Source organism: Callorhinus ursinus, unplaced genomic scaffold (genome assembly GCF_003265705.2).
Source record: "Callorhinus ursinus isolate GAN/ISIS: 27379988/994484 unplaced genomic scaffold, GSC_fseal_2.0 scaffold28, whole genome shotgun sequence".
In the NCBI taxonomy this organism is placed as follows: domain Eukaryota; kingdom Metazoa; phylum Chordata; class Mammalia; order Carnivora; family Otariidae; genus Callorhinus; species Callorhinus ursinus.
In genome coordinates this window covers 20460967-20477770 of record NW_027397090.1, presented here as the reverse complement: position 1 = coordinate 20477770, position 16804 = coordinate 20460967, and the positions used below count along the sequence as shown (strand labels likewise).

The 16804-nt window shown below is 58.9% G+C and overlaps 1 protein-coding gene across 1 annotated transcript in view; it reads left to right on the top strand.

Moving 5' to 3' along the window:
• Window positions 1–16804, top strand: part of PHF2 (PHD finger protein 2) — a gene marked incomplete at its 5' end in the record, with an annotated part of 72098 nt that overhangs the window by 22599 nt on the left and 32695 nt on the right. The window contains 2 exons of the mRNA XM_073878267.1: window positions 9796–9881; window positions 15131–15245. Of these exons, the coding sequence (XP_073734368.1) occupies window positions 9796–9881; window positions 15131–15245 (201 nt within the window). The remainder of the gene's footprint in view (window positions 1–9795; window positions 9882–15130; window positions 15246–16804) is intronic.

Here is a 16804-nt window from a genome sequence, read left to right as displayed (position 1 = left end):
GCCCTCAGCATATTTATCCTGGTTCTTTTAGATTTCTGATCTGATCATTCTGAGATCTCTGCTATACCTGGGTTCTTATGCTTTCTCTGTCTCTTCAGACCTGTATTTTTTTTTAAACAGATCTTTTTTTTTTAAGATTTTATTTATTTATTTGAGAGAGAGAGAATGAGAGAGAGAGAGCACGAGAGGGAAGAGGGTCAGAGGGAGAAGCAGACTCCCCGCCGAGCAGGGAGCCCGATGCGGGACTCGATCCCGGGACTCCAGGACCATGACCCGAGCCGAAGGCAGTTGCTTAACCATCTGAGCCACCCAGGCGCCCCCAGACCTGTATTTTTATCTTGTATGCCATGTAATTTTTTTGTTTTGTAATTTTCTTTGTTGCAAAAAACTATTTTAAAGGCAAGAAAACTGTCCCCCTTATATGCCACCGTTTAGAGGTGCTAACTTATAACCTCTGTACACATTTGCCCCTCTCCTGGATGAGTTGGTGTGCTTTTTCCTCATATTACAGTATAAAACATTTGGGTGCATAACGATCTGTTAGGTGGGTACTGACCTAACAGCTCCCCTGTTGGATACTTTGGTTTGTGAGGTTTTTTGGTCTCTGCTGCTCCCAGAGGGCTGCTGGTCAGGTTTTCTCGCTGTAGTTTGTAGACAGGGACGCTGAGGGAGGCCCCGAGGGGCAGTGCCTGGGCCAGCCTCCTCCCCCTCCTCCAGCTGTCCTGATGCTGCTGAGATCTGGGAGGACCAGGACACCGGTGGCTGGACACCACCTCTGCTCTTGGTTCTGCAGGCAGATGTCCCAGAGAGGCGAGGCCTGGAATCTCCTAGGACAGATGTGGGCCCCAGGCTGCTAGACTGCCTCTTGGTCAGGGTGTGTGCAGACCCTGGGTTGGCTGGGGAGGAGAGCTGCCACCGTGGACATCACCACTGAGGCCCAGCCGTGGAGGGAATACTTGAAGGCCTCAGAGACTGGTGAGGCCAGGCAGTGGAGGGAGCCTCAGGTGGGCAAGGTGGGGACATGCTGCTCAGGTGACTCCCGGGGAAAGAGGGCCAGAGGTTGCAAACTGCCGGCCAGCATGGTTGTTAGGCTCATGATGCTGGTCCATACAGGGTTTTCAGAAACAGTTGCATTGGCTGTGATATAGAAAAATCCAGAGGTTTCACCTAGAAATGTGCATTTCCCGATTGTCTTGAAAAGTCAGGGGATCTGACAGCACTCCGTGTGCGTCCACAAGGTGCCCCGTGGGCCTATACTGCCCTTGGGCCACCAGGCTGTTCTCTCCGCTCCTTGCTGGGCTGAGTGGGGGCTGCCCCTCTGTCCCCAACCTATGCTCTGGCCCCATGCACAGTCAGGGCCCGTTTGGCGGGTTGTTCCAGATAACCCCCAGGTCCCCACTATGGCGAGACATGGTTGGTCTCTGGGGACCTGCTCTCGTGGAGACCTGTGATCTCCAGAGCTTCTGATGCCTCCCTCCTCCCTTGGGGCCCCAGAACAGCGGGTCAGGCCCACCGTTCCCTCCGTTTTCTTTCCAGTCCTCTTTGTGACTCATTCTCTGGCAGCCCAGCTGCGTCAGGGATCTGGTCCTCTCTGCCCCCTACCCCGTCACTGTGCCTCCTCTGCTCCCCTGCACGGTGGGTCCTTGGCCAACCGGAAGCTGCAGAGGCTCCGGGCCTGGTGTGCCCATCCCCAGCCACCTCCCATTTCCTCCTCCCGTGGGATCCTGGCCAGCTCAGGCCTCTCTGGGCCTCAGTTTCCCTTGTACGTGGGGCCTGAGGCTCTCAGGGTGGAATCAGCAAACTGGGTGGACAGTGGCTGGCCAGTGGAATCCTGAGTGGGCCCACGCATGTCACCCGTGCCTGTGTTCGGGAAGGATTGCTCCCTGTGTGTGACCTGGGGCATGTTGCTTCCCACACTGTGGTTTTGCCTGTCATGTGGGGAAGGTCATGTGGCGCCTGGGCCAGTGGCTGGTACTCAGGGATTTAGCTGTTGTTGGCACAGTTAGGGTCTCAGGGACCATCTTGAGTCTGACATGTGGCCAATGACTGCGTCAAAGCTGAGTGACGACCGAGTTGTCCCCATGTGTCCCCATGGCTGCTCCCTGTAGAAGTGTGTCAAGGACCAGTGTCTGGGCATCCTCCAGAGATCAGCAGGCAGGAGTCGGGGGAGTGGGGCGGCCCTGAAGCTGGGGTGAGGTTGGCGAGGGAGAGGGCAGAGAGGGAGGGAAATCGCCGTGGCCAGTGATTGGCAAGGAGGGGATCCCCCACCAGGCCTTCCGTGCTCCCTGGCCACTCAGACTAGTGTGCAGGCCTGCCCCTGCCTCCCCTGTGTTCTCCTGCCAGCCCAGCCTCTCCCCTGCAGCAGGCTCCCCGCAGGTGGACAGCTCAGGCAGCCTTCTCCATGGGGCACCAGGACCTGGGAAAGGTGGGAGGAGATGAGCTAGTGCACGGGGGCCTTAGCTGTCGAATCTCAAACACGTGTTTTAGCCAAGCTGAGGTTTCGTGGCCATGGGCTGTTCTGCTGAGAGAGAGCAGGGCTCTGGTGTCCGACCTCCTGGCGGGAGGGTCCGCTGCTCCTGGTGTTTGCTCTCTCAAGTATTCACGGAGGACCCACCTTGCACACTGAGCTTGTGTGCATTCCTACCTTTTGCCTCAGAATAGGTGTGCAGATGTGGAATTCCTGCCCCAGGAATAATAGCTCAAGGCACACGCAGCAGCAGTATGTCAGGAGGCGCCCTTCGGTGGGTCCTGCCCCCCCACCCAGCCCTGCTCCTGGGACGGGTCCGCTGCCCGCACTGAGCTCCTGGGAGCCTTGGAGGGCAGGCGGTGCCCGTCCCTCCCCTCTACACCTGGAAGGGCCCACTTCTTTTTTGATTTTTTTCTGAGGTTCTTCCTATAACTTAAAAAATAAATAAGTGTCAGAACAGGGTTATAGAAGTTGTGGTTTATGTTAAATCCACACTCTTGACAGTAGTAATAGGAAAAGGCACGATGCAATTTAATTCTAATTCAGGACATACTTCACAAACACAAGCAGTGAGGTGTGGGGTGTCCAGACCGGGCGGGAGCCTGAGCCCTGGGGTGCTCTGTGCGCAGGGTCCTGCCCCTGGGCTTCCGGAAAGCCCTGCCTGGCCGGGGGCAGAGCAGGGATTCCCACGGGATGACCTTGGAAGAGTCGCTTCCTCTGTGGGCCCCCAGCCCTTTATGCCACAAGTGCTTTGCAGCGCCTAGTGTGGATGTGGGTTCTGCCCAAGGAGCCGGGAGCCCAGGCCTCCCCTGGAGGACAGGCTGTGCTGGTGCCTGTGACCCCCATTGCTGCCTCTAAAGTGTCAGAGGTGTGCCCCCCGCCCCTTCAGGTCCCTCCTGCTTGGCCAGTTTCTTCAGTGTTTTGTCCCCCCCCCCCACCTGCTGTCTTTCTACTTACTGGGCTCATGGCACTTAAATTAGCTGTAACCTTTGTGGGGTTGACTCGGTGTCGGATGCCAGGTCACTGGGGGCTCAGGTCAAACCATTCCCCAGCCTCACTTGTCATGTGCCCCTGAAGACATGACCTCCCTCCACAGGTCTCACCACTGGCTTGAGCTCAGACAGGAGCACAGGCAAACATGCATGTACACACTCATGCACGCCCACGTGGCAGAAACTCATGTGCATACTCACACCACACCCACACATGCAGACACACATGCATGCACACACATACACACATGCATGCAGCCATGCACACAGCACACACTCACATGCTTGCTCATACAGGCAGCCGCACATGCATGCACACACGTACACATGCATGCACACACGATGCACACATGCAGCTCATGCACATATGCGCACACGTGGATGTACACACGCATGTGCACACATATGGATGTGCACACGTGGATGCACACGCGCATATGCACACATGTGCACACACGGACGTACACACGTGCGCACACATGCACGCACACATGGATGCACACATGGATGCACACATGCATATGCACACACATGGATGTACACATGCATACGCACACATGTACACATTCAGCACACACACAGCCGCAGTTTTGTTGTGGGTTCACCACCAGGAGGAATCATGCATACCTGTTCTCTACTGTGTGTTTTCCACTCTGGGATCCATGTCAGCATGTAAAGATGTACTTTGTTCTTCTTTTAAAGGTGGCCTAGCAGCACCCTGGCCACGCTGAGCACGGAGCACTGTGTGTGTCTGAGGCGTGATGTGGTGACAGGTCCACTTCCCTGACTCTCACTGCTTTCTTGGCTGCATGCCCGAGTGGCTGGCCCCTGCTCTGGCCTGTGGCCTGTGGCCCATGGTGTGTGGGGCCTCAGTCTGTGTCCAGGGCGCACTGCGAGCATCTCACCCCGCTGACAGCCAGGGTGGGCTGCCCCCTACATGGGTCATGGGCCTGGCTGGCGGCCTCCACTGCTGTAGGCATGAGGCCTGGGTCCGTGCTCTCCCTCCCCGGTCATGGCATGGCCACCCTGGGGCCCCGGGGCCTGCACGTTGTGGGAAGTCAGTCCCTCACTGACCCCGTCTTCTGGGGTCCCAGGAAGCTGGGCTGCTCTCGGGAGGGAGGGCAGGATCAGCAGAGGGTCTGAGGCCACGTCTCAGGTGGCCTCCGCTGCCTGTGCTCCTGCCCCCGGCCGGGGCGGCCGTGGCCTCCGTAGGGCTGTTGCCGTCACCAGAGCCAAACGGACTAATGCAGCCATTGTCGGGCCGCTGAGGCGGCGCTTGTTCTGGGGCAGAACTGACCTCCTGGGGGCTCTCGTCCTCCCCCGAGGCCCTGCAGTGCCCTCCCGCTCCTGCCCTGCTCCCTGCGCCCCAGTCCCCTGCCAGGCTCATCCTCCTACCTCTGCCTCGCACCTCTCTGTGCTTCTCCCCCTCCCCCCCCGCCCCCTTGCTCCTCCCCTCCTCCCCCTCCTCCCCCTCCTCTCCCTCCTCTCCCTCCTCTCCCTCCTCTCCCCCCTTTTTCTCCCTCTCCCTCACCCCCTCCCTCCCCCTCCCCCTCCCTCGCCCTCCCCCCTCCGACTCCCCTGTCTCCCCCCCACCACATTCCCTTTCTCTCCCTCCCCCTCCTCTGTCCCTCTCTGTTCTCTGCCCTGCTCCCCCAGGCACCACAGCTGCTCTCACTTGGTCCCCAGCCTCAGGGTCACAGGCCCTGCAGGGGCCACCCGCCGTCTCGTACAGATGGGATGATACAGGAACAGGTCACGGCAGGGACCGTAAGTCGGGCCTGGCTCTCGGCCTGTCAGCGCCCCTTGTCCTGGATCTGTCACTGGACCTCAGCCCGTAACTCTGAACCCCTGCTTGGGCCTGGCGTATGGGGCGGCTCTAGGGCCTGCTCCCCATGCCCGCCTTTGGGGGAGAAGGCTGAGCCAGGTGTTTCCCCGGGCCCTCCAAGCCTCTGTTGCGCAGCCCGCAGCCGCGGCACGCACACCCACGGAGGTGCGGACGGGCGAGGCCTCAGGTACCCTGATGCCCCACGTCTGTCCCTCTGTCCGGAGAAGCCCTTGGGAGCCCAGCTCTTGTCCTGACCCAGGAGTGGTCTCCACAGGGAGGTGACTTCCAAATCGGCGAGATTGGTGCTTGGGCTCAGGTGGCCTTCACGGGGCTCCTCCGGAGGGCGTGGTGTGGCGCCCACCCTCAGGCACGTGCTTGGGATTTTCTCTGACCACCTGCCTACTGAATCTCGTGAGGTGCAGTGGGCCAGGTGCATGAGGCACAGTTGCCTCGTTTTGTCAAGATACTGATTGCTGGCGCCCGGGGCCGTGAACGTGGGGCTAATTGGGCATTTCTGTGCCCACAGTGGAGGGCCGATGGGGCCCGGCCAGGGTGTGGGTCTTTGCTCCTGGCTTTAGGGCGGGGAGAATGTTTATGACTTTCCCGTGGCTGCTGTTCTCTTAGATTTTTGGGTGATTTCCCAAGTAATTTCTCAGGAGGCACTGAGAAAGCCTTAACTTTGGAATAATAACATAAATGAGCTGTTTCAGTAAAAGGCCCTCCCCATGCGGGTGGGGGGGACCACTGTGGCTGGGTGCTCCTGCCCAGAGGTTCACTCTGAACCGTGGGGTCCTCGTACCCTGGGACATGGGGAGGTAGGAGGTGTGTCTTTGCACACAGCGCAGCCAGGGGGCTGCTCCTGGGACCTTGGTTTCCACACGTCCGGTGGCCCTTGTCAGGGCTGTAGGCGCAGGCCGTCAGAGCCCGAGTGGTGACACGCCGGTTGTGGGGGACCTGCTGGCATCAGGCCCTGGGTGGCCCTCCCGGGTGAGGGCCAGCCCCCAGGTGTCCTGGGCAGAACGAGGGATCCACGCCCCCACCTCTCTCTCTCCCTTTTAGCTTGGCCTCCCTACACAAAGCAGCAAGTGGCCAGCCCATCTTGGCTCCGGTGAGACCTGCACGCCCAAGTGCTGGGGTACAGAAGGGTTTAGCATGCACGCCTTGTGACCCCGGGCCTCAGCTTCCCCACCTGTCATGCGGGTTCATGCGTGGGCCTTCCAGAGCACAGTGGGGCCTCCAGACATGTGGGACCAGCAGGTGGTGGTTGGGTGGGGGGTGGTTCAGGCAGGATGATTTCCCTCGCCTCGCCCAGCCTAGAACTCAGCTACCATTCCCTCTGTGCACCTGACCCCTGACCTGTTGAAAGAGCCCCAGTCTGTGGGGCTGAGCTTGATGGTCTGACCTCAGACTCCTGTGTGCTGGGTCAGCTCCTTGTGTGTCCCTGGATCCCCGTGGCCAGGCTAGGCAGGAATATGTGTGGACATGGGGTGTGGACACGGTGGATGTGGGGTGTGGACTCTGGGTATAGATGCAGGATGTGGAATTGGGTTGTAGGCCTAGGGTGTAGACAAGAAGTGTGGACCTGGAGTGTGAACATGGGGTGTGGATTCTGGGTCCAATTTCTAGACCCAGTGGGTCCTGAACGCCTGCAGGGCTCTGCCTCTTGCTCACAGTGCTTGGCTCGGGTGTGGGAGATGGGGGCTCACACTGGTGTGGTCTCTGATGGATAAGCAAACTGAGGCCAGCTGGCCCAGGCCCGGGGTGCAGAGCAGACGCGGGGTGCGGAGCAGGGCCGGGGTGCAGAGCAGACGCGGGGTGCAGAGCAGGGCCAGGGTGCAGAGCAGGCCCATGGTGCAGGGTCCTTTCTGTGGAAGGCAGGGGTGTTGAGGCTGGGAGGGAGGGAGCAGAGGGGTCAGGCAGGTATACCAGCCTGGGGGGTGGGGGTTGGGAAGGGGCTGGGTGAGCAGCTACTCCTCCTTGAGGGTGGGGAGGAGCTGGGGGGTGGGGGTTGAGGACACAGGAGGGAGCAGGCTGCTGGTGGGAGGGGACCTCGGGGCTCTGGTGGGGCAGGGGGTTGCTGTGGAGACAGACCAGTGGTGATCTGGCCGTTTGCTCTCCTCAGTATGCCTCCCACCTGCAGTGTTACCAGCTCAGCATGTCTGGTTTGGTGAATTTGCTGGGTGACTAATGGTGGTAATGTGGTCCTTTCGGGGTGGTTAGTGGGGTGGGGCATCTTTCTCCGTAGCCCTGGGCTGTTCGGGCTCCGCCCTGTGCTTTCGCGGAGGAAATGCTCTTCATGCACGGTTCCTGGCGGGAGGGTAGGAACGCTCCTGTACTTGCTGTAAAGGTTTTCCGAAGTTGGCACTTCAAAGTTGGCTGTCGGATGGGAGCCCTGTTTCAGTTCATCAGTGTTCTCTCTGATTTCCTTTGCAATTCTTTGCTTGTTTAGAAAGTCACTTTGCATCGTGAGAGCAGATGAATATGCCCTCACAGTCTGCTTCTGATGGCTTTGTCTTTTACATCCGACTCTTCAGACTGCCTGCACTTTGGTTCGGCGTTTGCTCTGAGATGAAGAGTGAACTTCATATTTCTAAAAGCATGTGTTAGGGGCTTTGTGGGCTCCGGCTCTGCTCCTGGGACCGTGGCATGTGGCAGCCGGTGGTCCATCGAGGGCCCTAGAGCTGCGGTGGCTGACCCTGGCCAGGGGACCAGGGGACACAGGGAGGAAGCGCTTGGGGGCTGGGCACACGGCTCACCTCGTACGACAGGCGCGTGGTGACCCTCCTGTTACTGCAGGGTTGTTGCTGGAAGATTCATGTAGGGCTCTTGATGCTGCCGCAGGCGGAACGAGCGCTTGGCCAGCCTTAGTGAGGGCGGGGTCAGTGGTGCCGGATGGGTGCCCCTGTCACAAGGCACGTTCCTTGTCTTTTGATTGAGATAAAATTCACATAACATAAAACTAACCATCTTAAAGTGAGCACTTCAGTGGCATTTAGTACCTTCACACTGTTGTGCAAACATGACCTCTATCCGGTTCCAGAACATTTTACCCCAAACGGAGACCCCACGCCCACTCAGCAGTCACTGCCCATTCCCCTCCCACAGCCCCTGGCACCACCAGAGGGTCCTCTGTCTGTGCATTTCGCGCGAATGGAATCCTGCAGTATGTGACCTTGTGTGTCTGGGCTCCATTGTGCTGTAGCAGGTGTCGGCCCCTTTCCTGTTAAGGCTGGGGACGGCTCCGTTGCACGGATGCGCCACAGTTGGTTTGTCCATCCGTCAGCTGGTGGACCTTGGATGGTTTCCGTCTTTTGGTTATCGGGGCTGATGTTGCTGCGAACACTTGCGTGCAGGATTTGTCGGAGGCCCTGCTCTGTGTTCTTTGGGGCGCACGTGCCCAGAGTGGGATTGCGGGGTCATAGGGTAAGTCTCTTTAACTTGCTGAGGAGCCGTCAGACTCTTTCCATAGAAACTGTCCACTTTTACATCCTCACCAGCGATGGAAGAGGGCTCTCGTTTCCCTCATCCTGGCCAGCACTTGAAATTTTCCTGGTGTTGTTTTCTTGTAAAAACTGTAGCCATCCTAGCGGGTGTGGGGTGGTATCTCGTTGGTTTGGATGTGCCTTCCAGGGACATCCACACGACTAAGAATGTTGAGCATCTTTCCTGAGCTTGTTGGCTGTTTGTCCCTCATCCTGGGAGAAATGTCTGTTCGAGGCCTTCGCCCGTTTAAAAGCTGATTTGTGCATCTCCCAGTCCTCGAGCTGTGAAGCTCTGTGTGCGTTCCAGACGCTGGGCCCTCATCAGAAATGTGATTGGCAAATACTGTCCCCCGTCCTCCATGTTGTCTTTTCACTTTCTTCCTAGTGTCTTTTAGTGAGCAAAAGTTTTACGTTTTGATGATACGCAATTTAATTTTTCTTTTGTTGCTTGTATTTTTGGTTTCCTATCTGGGAATCCATGCCCAGACCCAGGGTCATGAAGATGTGCTCCTGTGTCCTTTTCTTACCCTCTTATAGCCTTAGGCCTTATATTTAGGTGGTTGACCCATTTTTAATTTTTGTATACGATGTGAGGTAGGGATTTGACTTCAGTCTTTTGATATCCTGTGTCCCGGCACCGTGGTACGGCCCCCTGGGGTGGCAGTCCCTCGAGGAGTCGGAGGGCCTGACCCGTAGCTCTGAGCTGCCCCTGGTGACGTGGTGGGGGCAGCCACCCTCCGAGACCCCCTTGGCCCCCCTGGCTCTGTGGTGACAGGACAGCGGTGGCTCTCGTGCAGGCAGGCCTGTGGGACGGCCCGTCCCTCTGCGTAGCCTGGTCACGCACAGCAAGGCCTTCCTTGCCCCTCCCCCCCATGCCCCCTCTTGTCCTTGTGGGCTGCTGTCCTGCCTCCTGTCCTGTGAGCACGCTGTGAGCACGCTGCCCCCCTCCTGAGAGGTGGACAGGAGCTGCCTGGGTCCCACAGGGGAAGGCCCCGGGGACTTGCAACATCTGTGCTTCCTCCGTTTCAGCTGTGTGGGAGTAGAAGAGGAGGAGGCCCCAGACATCGACATATACCACTGCCCGAACTGCGAGAAAACCCACGGGAAGTCTACCTGTAAGTACAGGGCCATGCTGCCACTGCTGAGCTCTGATCAGCCCTGGCCTGGCCTGCTGGGTGAAATGCCCAGGTACTTGCACCCTGCTGCCTGGGGACCACTGCCGGCCTTGCTTACTGCCCCTATGGACTTGTCACGACAGCCCCACCTGGCTGGCTCCCCCCCAGGGGTGCAGCTGAGGCCACTTGGCCTGTGCAGAGACCCCACTGACTTCCAAAGGCCAGGCAGGGGCCTCACATTCCAGCACCTTCTGGGGCCAGGCCCATCCAAGATGGGGACACCATGCTGCAGCTGTCCAGGAGGCTGCCCAGCCCTGCCCACTGCTCACCGCCACGCCGGGTCTGGCAGTGCCCATGTTGGGGATCTGCTGTCCCTTCTCTGGTACCGCCTGCAGGGAGAGTCCCTGTCTCAAATGCCTGCTGGTCCCTTGGGGGCATCCTGTGGGGGCTCCTTGGGAACAGGCTCATCCAGTGTGGCTCCATGGGGGGGCTCATGTCCCTGCTAGGAGGTGAGTTCCGAGGCTGAGCCCGTGTAGGGGTGTACCCTGGTCTGCAGGTTCCTTGGTGGGGGGGCTGGCCTGGGGGCAAGACAGATGGCGTGGGGGTGTTAGTGTGGCCTCTGGTTTCTGGCCTGGGTTGGGGGGCATGGGTGCTCATAAGAGGTGTAGTTTGGACGCTAACCCTGGCTGGGTGGCTGATCACAGCCCTGTCATCCTGAGCCCTGGGTTGGCCGGAGGAGTGTTGGGGGGGGACCAGAGCTGGCCCCAGGCCACCAGGAGTCCTGTCCCCTTCAAAGGGAGCCTCCCTCCCAGTGTCCATTCACAAGGCTCCCGTGGGGTGAGTCCTGTGGATCCAGGCGGGGTTGAGGGAGGGTGCCAGCACCCCTGTTCTGTGGACGGAGGTTGGCCATGTCCCTGCCGCTCAGGAAGCTGGGTGAGGCAGGTGGGGCGTCACCTCCCCTCCTTGCCTCCCTTTGTGCCTGGCCTGTGTACCGTCATCACTAAACGACTGGGGGGCTGCGCTGGTTCAGCTCTCATCCTCCAGCCCCCAGCACATGGTCATCACGCAATAAAGCACCGCCAAATTCGTGAGACCAGCAGCAAGGGTCTTGGGCTCCTAACTTACCGCATAGGCCCAGGAGCCGGCAGTGCTGGTGCTCAGGATGAGTCTGCTATGATTACCCAAAGAGCACTCTGCTCCCTGCATTACAGCAGGTACACGTGGATGACGGTTGCTGTAACACCTTATGAGCCACGGGGAAAGCTCAGGGCTGGCGGGGGTCAACAGGTGGGGGCTGGGGTTGCACCATGTGGCCCTGGGTCAGGGCCAGGGACAGAATGGGACTGGGGCTAGGAGACCCCACCTGTCCCCACAACAGGGCTGAGCGTCCTGATGGAGGGTGGGGCAGCCACTGTGGTCTGCGCTCTTGCATGAATTTGGGCTCAGGTTGGGCTGCAGTGGGGTGCTGAGGTCGGTGTTGGTGTTCACACATAGTGTGACCTCTCCAGTATCTCTGCCCATCCTGGAAGCACCTTTCCCTGACCATGAGCTTGCCCACTGGTGGAGGTACATGTGCCTACTGACTGAGACCCTGCCCCTGAGCTGGGGGTCCCCGCTGCCTGGTATTGCTGCTCAAAGCCAAGTGCAGGCAACCCTTCCTGGTACTTATGCCCAGCCACCCCCAGGGCATGTGGGGACTGCAGCTTGGTGGGAGCCAGCAGCCCCTCCCTGGCTGTGTGTGTGTGCACGTGTGCATGTTATGTATATATATATGCATGAGTGTGTGCACAGGTGTTTGTGTGTGCATCCATGTGCACAGACACATGCATGTGCACGAGGAGGGACACGTGTGCGTGAGTGTCCGTGTGTGTAGACACGTGCATGTGCATGAGCATGGATGTGTGTTTGCATGTGCTTCCGTGTATATTAGACACGTGTGCACGAGTGTGGACATGTATTTGTATATGTGTCCATGTGTATAGACGTGTGTGTGCATGAGTGTGGACATGTGTGCATGAGCATCCATGTGTATAGACACGTGTGTGCACAAGTTTGGACATGTGTGCATGAGTATCTGCACAGACGTGCGTGGACACATGCGTGTCTGCACAGACACATGCGTGTGCACAAGTATGAACACGTGTATGAGCATCTGTGTGTATAGACACATGTATGCACGAGCGTGAACACGTGTGCATGTGTCCATGTGTATAGACGTGTGTGTGCATGAACGTGGACACGTGCATGAGTGTGCATGTGTGCACAGGTTGATGCTCGTGTGTGTGTGTATGTGCGTGTGCACATGTGCTTCATAAATCCTGTGAATTGGGCTTTCCCTGCTGTTACTGGAGGCTGCGTGGCCATTGTGGACAGAGGTGTGGGAACTAGTGTTTCCCGCTAGGGTGCGTGCCCACAATTGTGTGTCGCTCTGCCCTTGAATTGGGTCTGTGTCACTGTGACACACCGGTCATTTTGCTGCTTCTGCCTGTCAGGCGTTGCACGGTGAGGACCTTCATTGTGCCCACGTCCCCAGGGGACCCCCAGGCCCATGGGCTGCTCTGGGGGCCCCGCACGGGTTTGTGGTGGGCACACTGAAGTGAGGACGGGGGCCTACCCACTCACCCGATTCACACAGAGTTGGGGCCTGAGGGTCCCCAGGGAATTTGGCAAGGAGTCCCCACCGACGAGGAAGGCTCTCGCAGGCTTGGGTGGCCCTGAGAGCAGTTCTGACCCCAGCGTGCCTGCTTCAGGCGCTGCTTCCCTGACCGCCCACATCCCTCCTTCCCGAGGCCCCTGTAGCTGTGGTGCCCCGAGGGCACCTGTCACCCCACACCCCAGGCTCTTGTGGGGCCGAGGTCTCCAGGGTGCCTCGTCAGGGACACACAGGCAAGAGGACACTTGGCGTTGGGGCTCAGGATGTCCTGGGCCCCGGGGAGGGAAGGAGCACACCAGCCAGGGCTGCACAGGGAGCCCCGGGACACTCATCCTGCCTCCCTTGCGGCTCTGTGTTGGGCTGTTGTCCCAGCCCTGAGCTTTAGCCACAGTGTCCTCGAGCTGCTCTCGATGCCCCGTCCCGAGTGAGGGCCCAGGAAGGCCAGCAGCCGTGCGCAGCACTGCTTCCCAGGCCCAGCCCCTGGCAGGCATGTGGGGGTGCTGCTGCTTTCTCACACTGCCCTTTACACTCGCGTCCCTGGCCCCGGCTGCCCTCCAAGACTCAGTTTCCCCACATGACGTCCTGGGCCAGGGCCCTCCTGCTGGGCCTCTGCGTCCTCGGGCCTCTGCACACCTTCCGTGGGGAGACCTTGGGAAGTGGGGTGAGGGGCAGATGCAGGGGCTGGCATTGGAGGACTTGGGGGGGCCCAAGTGGGGCCCTCTGCTGCCCCCCAGACTGCACAGTGATGCCTGTCTCTCTGCTGGTCTCCCCTCCCTGTGGCCTGGGCTTCCCCTTTTCCTTCTCAAGGTCCTGGATGTGCTGGACCCCTCTTAAGTGGGGGCGCCCCAAGGGCCAGGCTCGCCTCCCACTGGGGGAAGGCAGGGAGGCCCCTCCTGGTGTGGGCAGCTGATTGCCGAGGCCCACGATGCTCCTCTGTGGCCATGCACGGCTACCCTCCCTCCTCAGGCCCTTCAGTGGGAGCTCCTTAGAGACTCCAGAGCCCCGTGCGTGTGAGGCGGGCCAGGCTCACATCTTGAGGCAGCTGCAGGCCCAGCAGAAGGGATGATGACGTGGAGACTGGTTTCAGAGTCAGGGTGACCGGGGCCATCGTCAGGGTGGTGTCCCCGTGCCCTGCCTTGGCCTTGGGCACCCCCACCCCCGGCCTGAGCCTGTTGGGCTCCTTGGGGAGCAGGGATGACTCCCAGGCCACCTGTGGCTTTGGCAACTCCCGTGCAGAGCTGGGCTGCTCAGCGGGACTGAGGGGCCAGTGCAGCACCCAGGAGACCCGCCATTCACCACCCAGCCCCCCGTGCCTACTGGTGCCAGGCCGTGCCAGGCTCAGTGGGCTCAGGGGGAGAGCTTGGACTGAGCCCTGTGAACAAGGGCCTGCAGCCCAAGCAGCCTTGCCAAGAGGAGGGGCCATGCTTGCACAGTGTGCCCCCCAAGATCTCCTGGGGCAGGTTGGGCGCCACACGTCATTTGCCTCCTGTGGCTCACGAGGAGTCCAGGAGGTCAGGACTAGTCCCTCTCTATTGAAGATGCAGCACAGAGATGCCCAGTAACTTGCCCAAAGTCACACAGTGACAAGATGGGGGGCAAGAAAGTTTTGGGCAGGTGCCTGGGCCCTTCTGATCTTCCATCTGTGCCTGGTGCCACCAGAAGCCCCAGCTTGGAGGCCTCCCTTTGCAGGATCTTGCCAGGTTTCAATAACGTCCACTCAGACCTGGCCATGGCAGACCAAGCATGACCGAGATAGTGCGCCACTGTCGGAGACAGTCTCAGGGGTCTGTGACTGGACGGGAGGTGGGGAGGGGTGGCATCCTCCTCTCCGTCCTTGTCTGTGAAGGACAGGCATCCAGAGGGCCGACTGGCAATCCCTCACATCCGGTCTCCTCCAGCCTGTTGCAGACCCTCCCGGCAGCCTCCAGGGACAGGTCTCACTGTCCTCAGTCCGAACTACCAGTGGTTGCCCTGAGCAGGGGTGGGGGCCACAAGGCAATCACTTCCCTCCCTTCCTGGGCTTGCGGTCCCGTGGGGGGAGTGAGTGCGTGTACGTATGGGTGTGCACACGTGCATGTGCTTGTGCACGTGCGTGCAAATGTGTCACATCCAGTAGGGGCATGTGCACCCACTTGCGTGTAAAAAGTCCACCGTGGGGTGCTCAGTGTCCTGGGAGCGCGCGTGAGGACAGGAGAGTCAGAGGGAGCAGGCAGGATGGTAGTTTGCAGGGGTGGACACACCGGGGAGCATGAGGTGTGCATGCTAGGGGTGAGGAGGGCAGAAGCTACAGTGGGAAGCGCCAGCCTGCCTGTGCCCCAGCTGTGGGCTGTTGGGGCAGCAGAGGTCCCAGCAGACTGGGTGCCAGTGGAAAGGCCACTAGGCACCCTAGCTTCTGGGTGTGGTCACTGAGCCAGAGGCTTGGCAGGTGCAGGGCGGGGGTGGGTGGGGAGGTTACAGGGGTTAGGGAGGCGGGTGGGCCGGGTCCCCAGGGGACCTCGAGGGCTTTGCCTCCAGGGAGGCTTGAGTCAACAAGGAGTTGATGGCTCCTTGGCTGCCCTCCCAGCTGGGTCCCTGAGCTGCCCCTGTCTCCCCACAGTGAAGAAGAAGAGGGCCTGGCACAAACATGGCCCGGGGCAGACGCCCGACGTGAAGCCTGTGCAGAATGGCAGCCAGCTCTTCATCAAGGAGCTGCGGAGTCGGACCTTCCCCAGGTGGGCGGCAGCGGCCTCATCCTCCTGGGGCTCAGGGGCATGGCCTTCCCTCCAGGGCAGTGGCGCAGCCCCCCGAAACCCTAGGCACCTTTGGCTCTGCAGCCGGCCTCTCCCTTTTTAGCACTTGCAGACACAGGTGTTGGGGACCCTCTTCCTCCGGGCACATCTGGCTCCCCGACCTGGGGTGGCCCTTTGCATGGAGCCTTCCTGAGGGACAGGCTGCTGTCCTCAGGTTATGTCCAGTTGAGCAGCGGGGCCTGGGTCCTGCTTAAGACCACCCTCCAGACACGGCAGCCCCCAGCCCCCATGGGCCCGGGCTTTCCTCTCTGCCCCTGGGCCTGGCACGCTGCCCCTGGGTCCCCATCTCAGGGTGCTCCCTGCTCCCACCTGTGTCCTGCGTGAGGGCGGAGGCCTGAGGGCAGGGGCAGGGTCAGGGCTGTGGGGAACCGCTGCTGAGAAGCCGCACCTGACATCATGTGTTCTTAAAGCTGCTCTGGGCCACCTCAGCCCCTCATGCCTGGAAGACTTTTTTTGTTTGTCTGACAACGTCTTTGTTTCTCCTCAACTTTTGAAGAGTAATTCACTGGACACCGAATTCTGCGTGGGGGGGTTTTTCCTTTTAACAGTTCAAATATTTCGCTCCACTATCTTCTTGCATGCATGATTTCTGATGAGAAATCCAGTGTGACTCTTTACCTGTGACCCTGCGTGGAGAAGGTCCTTCCCTCCTCTGGCTTCTTTCTTTCCCTGAGATATAACTCACATACCACACAATCCACCTGTTTGAAGGGTACGATTTGGTGGTTTTTAGTGTATTCACAGATGTGGGCACCACTACCAGCCAATTTTAGAACGTTTTCATCACCCCAAAGTTTTTACTTAATATTCTGTTGTATGGATGGACCACATTTTTTTATCCATTCATCAGCAGACACATTTGGGTTATTTCTGATTTTTGGCTACTGTGAATATTTCTGCTGTAAACATTCTTGTACAAGATCTTGTTGGACGTATGTTTTCATGTTTTTAGGAGTAGCACTGTATTCAGTTGTCTGAGGAACTGCCAGACCATTTTCCAAAGTGGTTACACCGTTTTCTGATCCCACCAGCAGAGCATGAGGGTTCCAGTTTCTCATCGCCCTTACCGGCACTTGTAATTACCTGGCACTTTGATTCTAACCATCCTTGTAGGTGTGAGGTGTTCCCTCACTCTGGTTTGATCCGCATTTCCCTAGTGATGAGTGATTTTGAGCATCTTTTCATGTGCCTGCTGGTCATTCGTATGTCTTCCTTGGAGAAACGTCATTTCAGACCCTTTGCCTATTTTTAATTTTTTGTGTCTTTTTATTATTGAGTCATAAGAATTCTTTCCATATTTTATTTTATTTTTTTTAAAGATTTTATTTATTGGGGCACCTGGGTGGCTCAGTCGCTAGGCGTCTGCCTTCGGCTCAGGTCATGATTCCAGGGTCCTGAGATTGAGCCCCACATTGGGCTCCCTGCTCAGTGGGAGGTCTGCTCCTCCCTCTCCCACTCCCCCTGCTTGTGTTCCCTCTCTC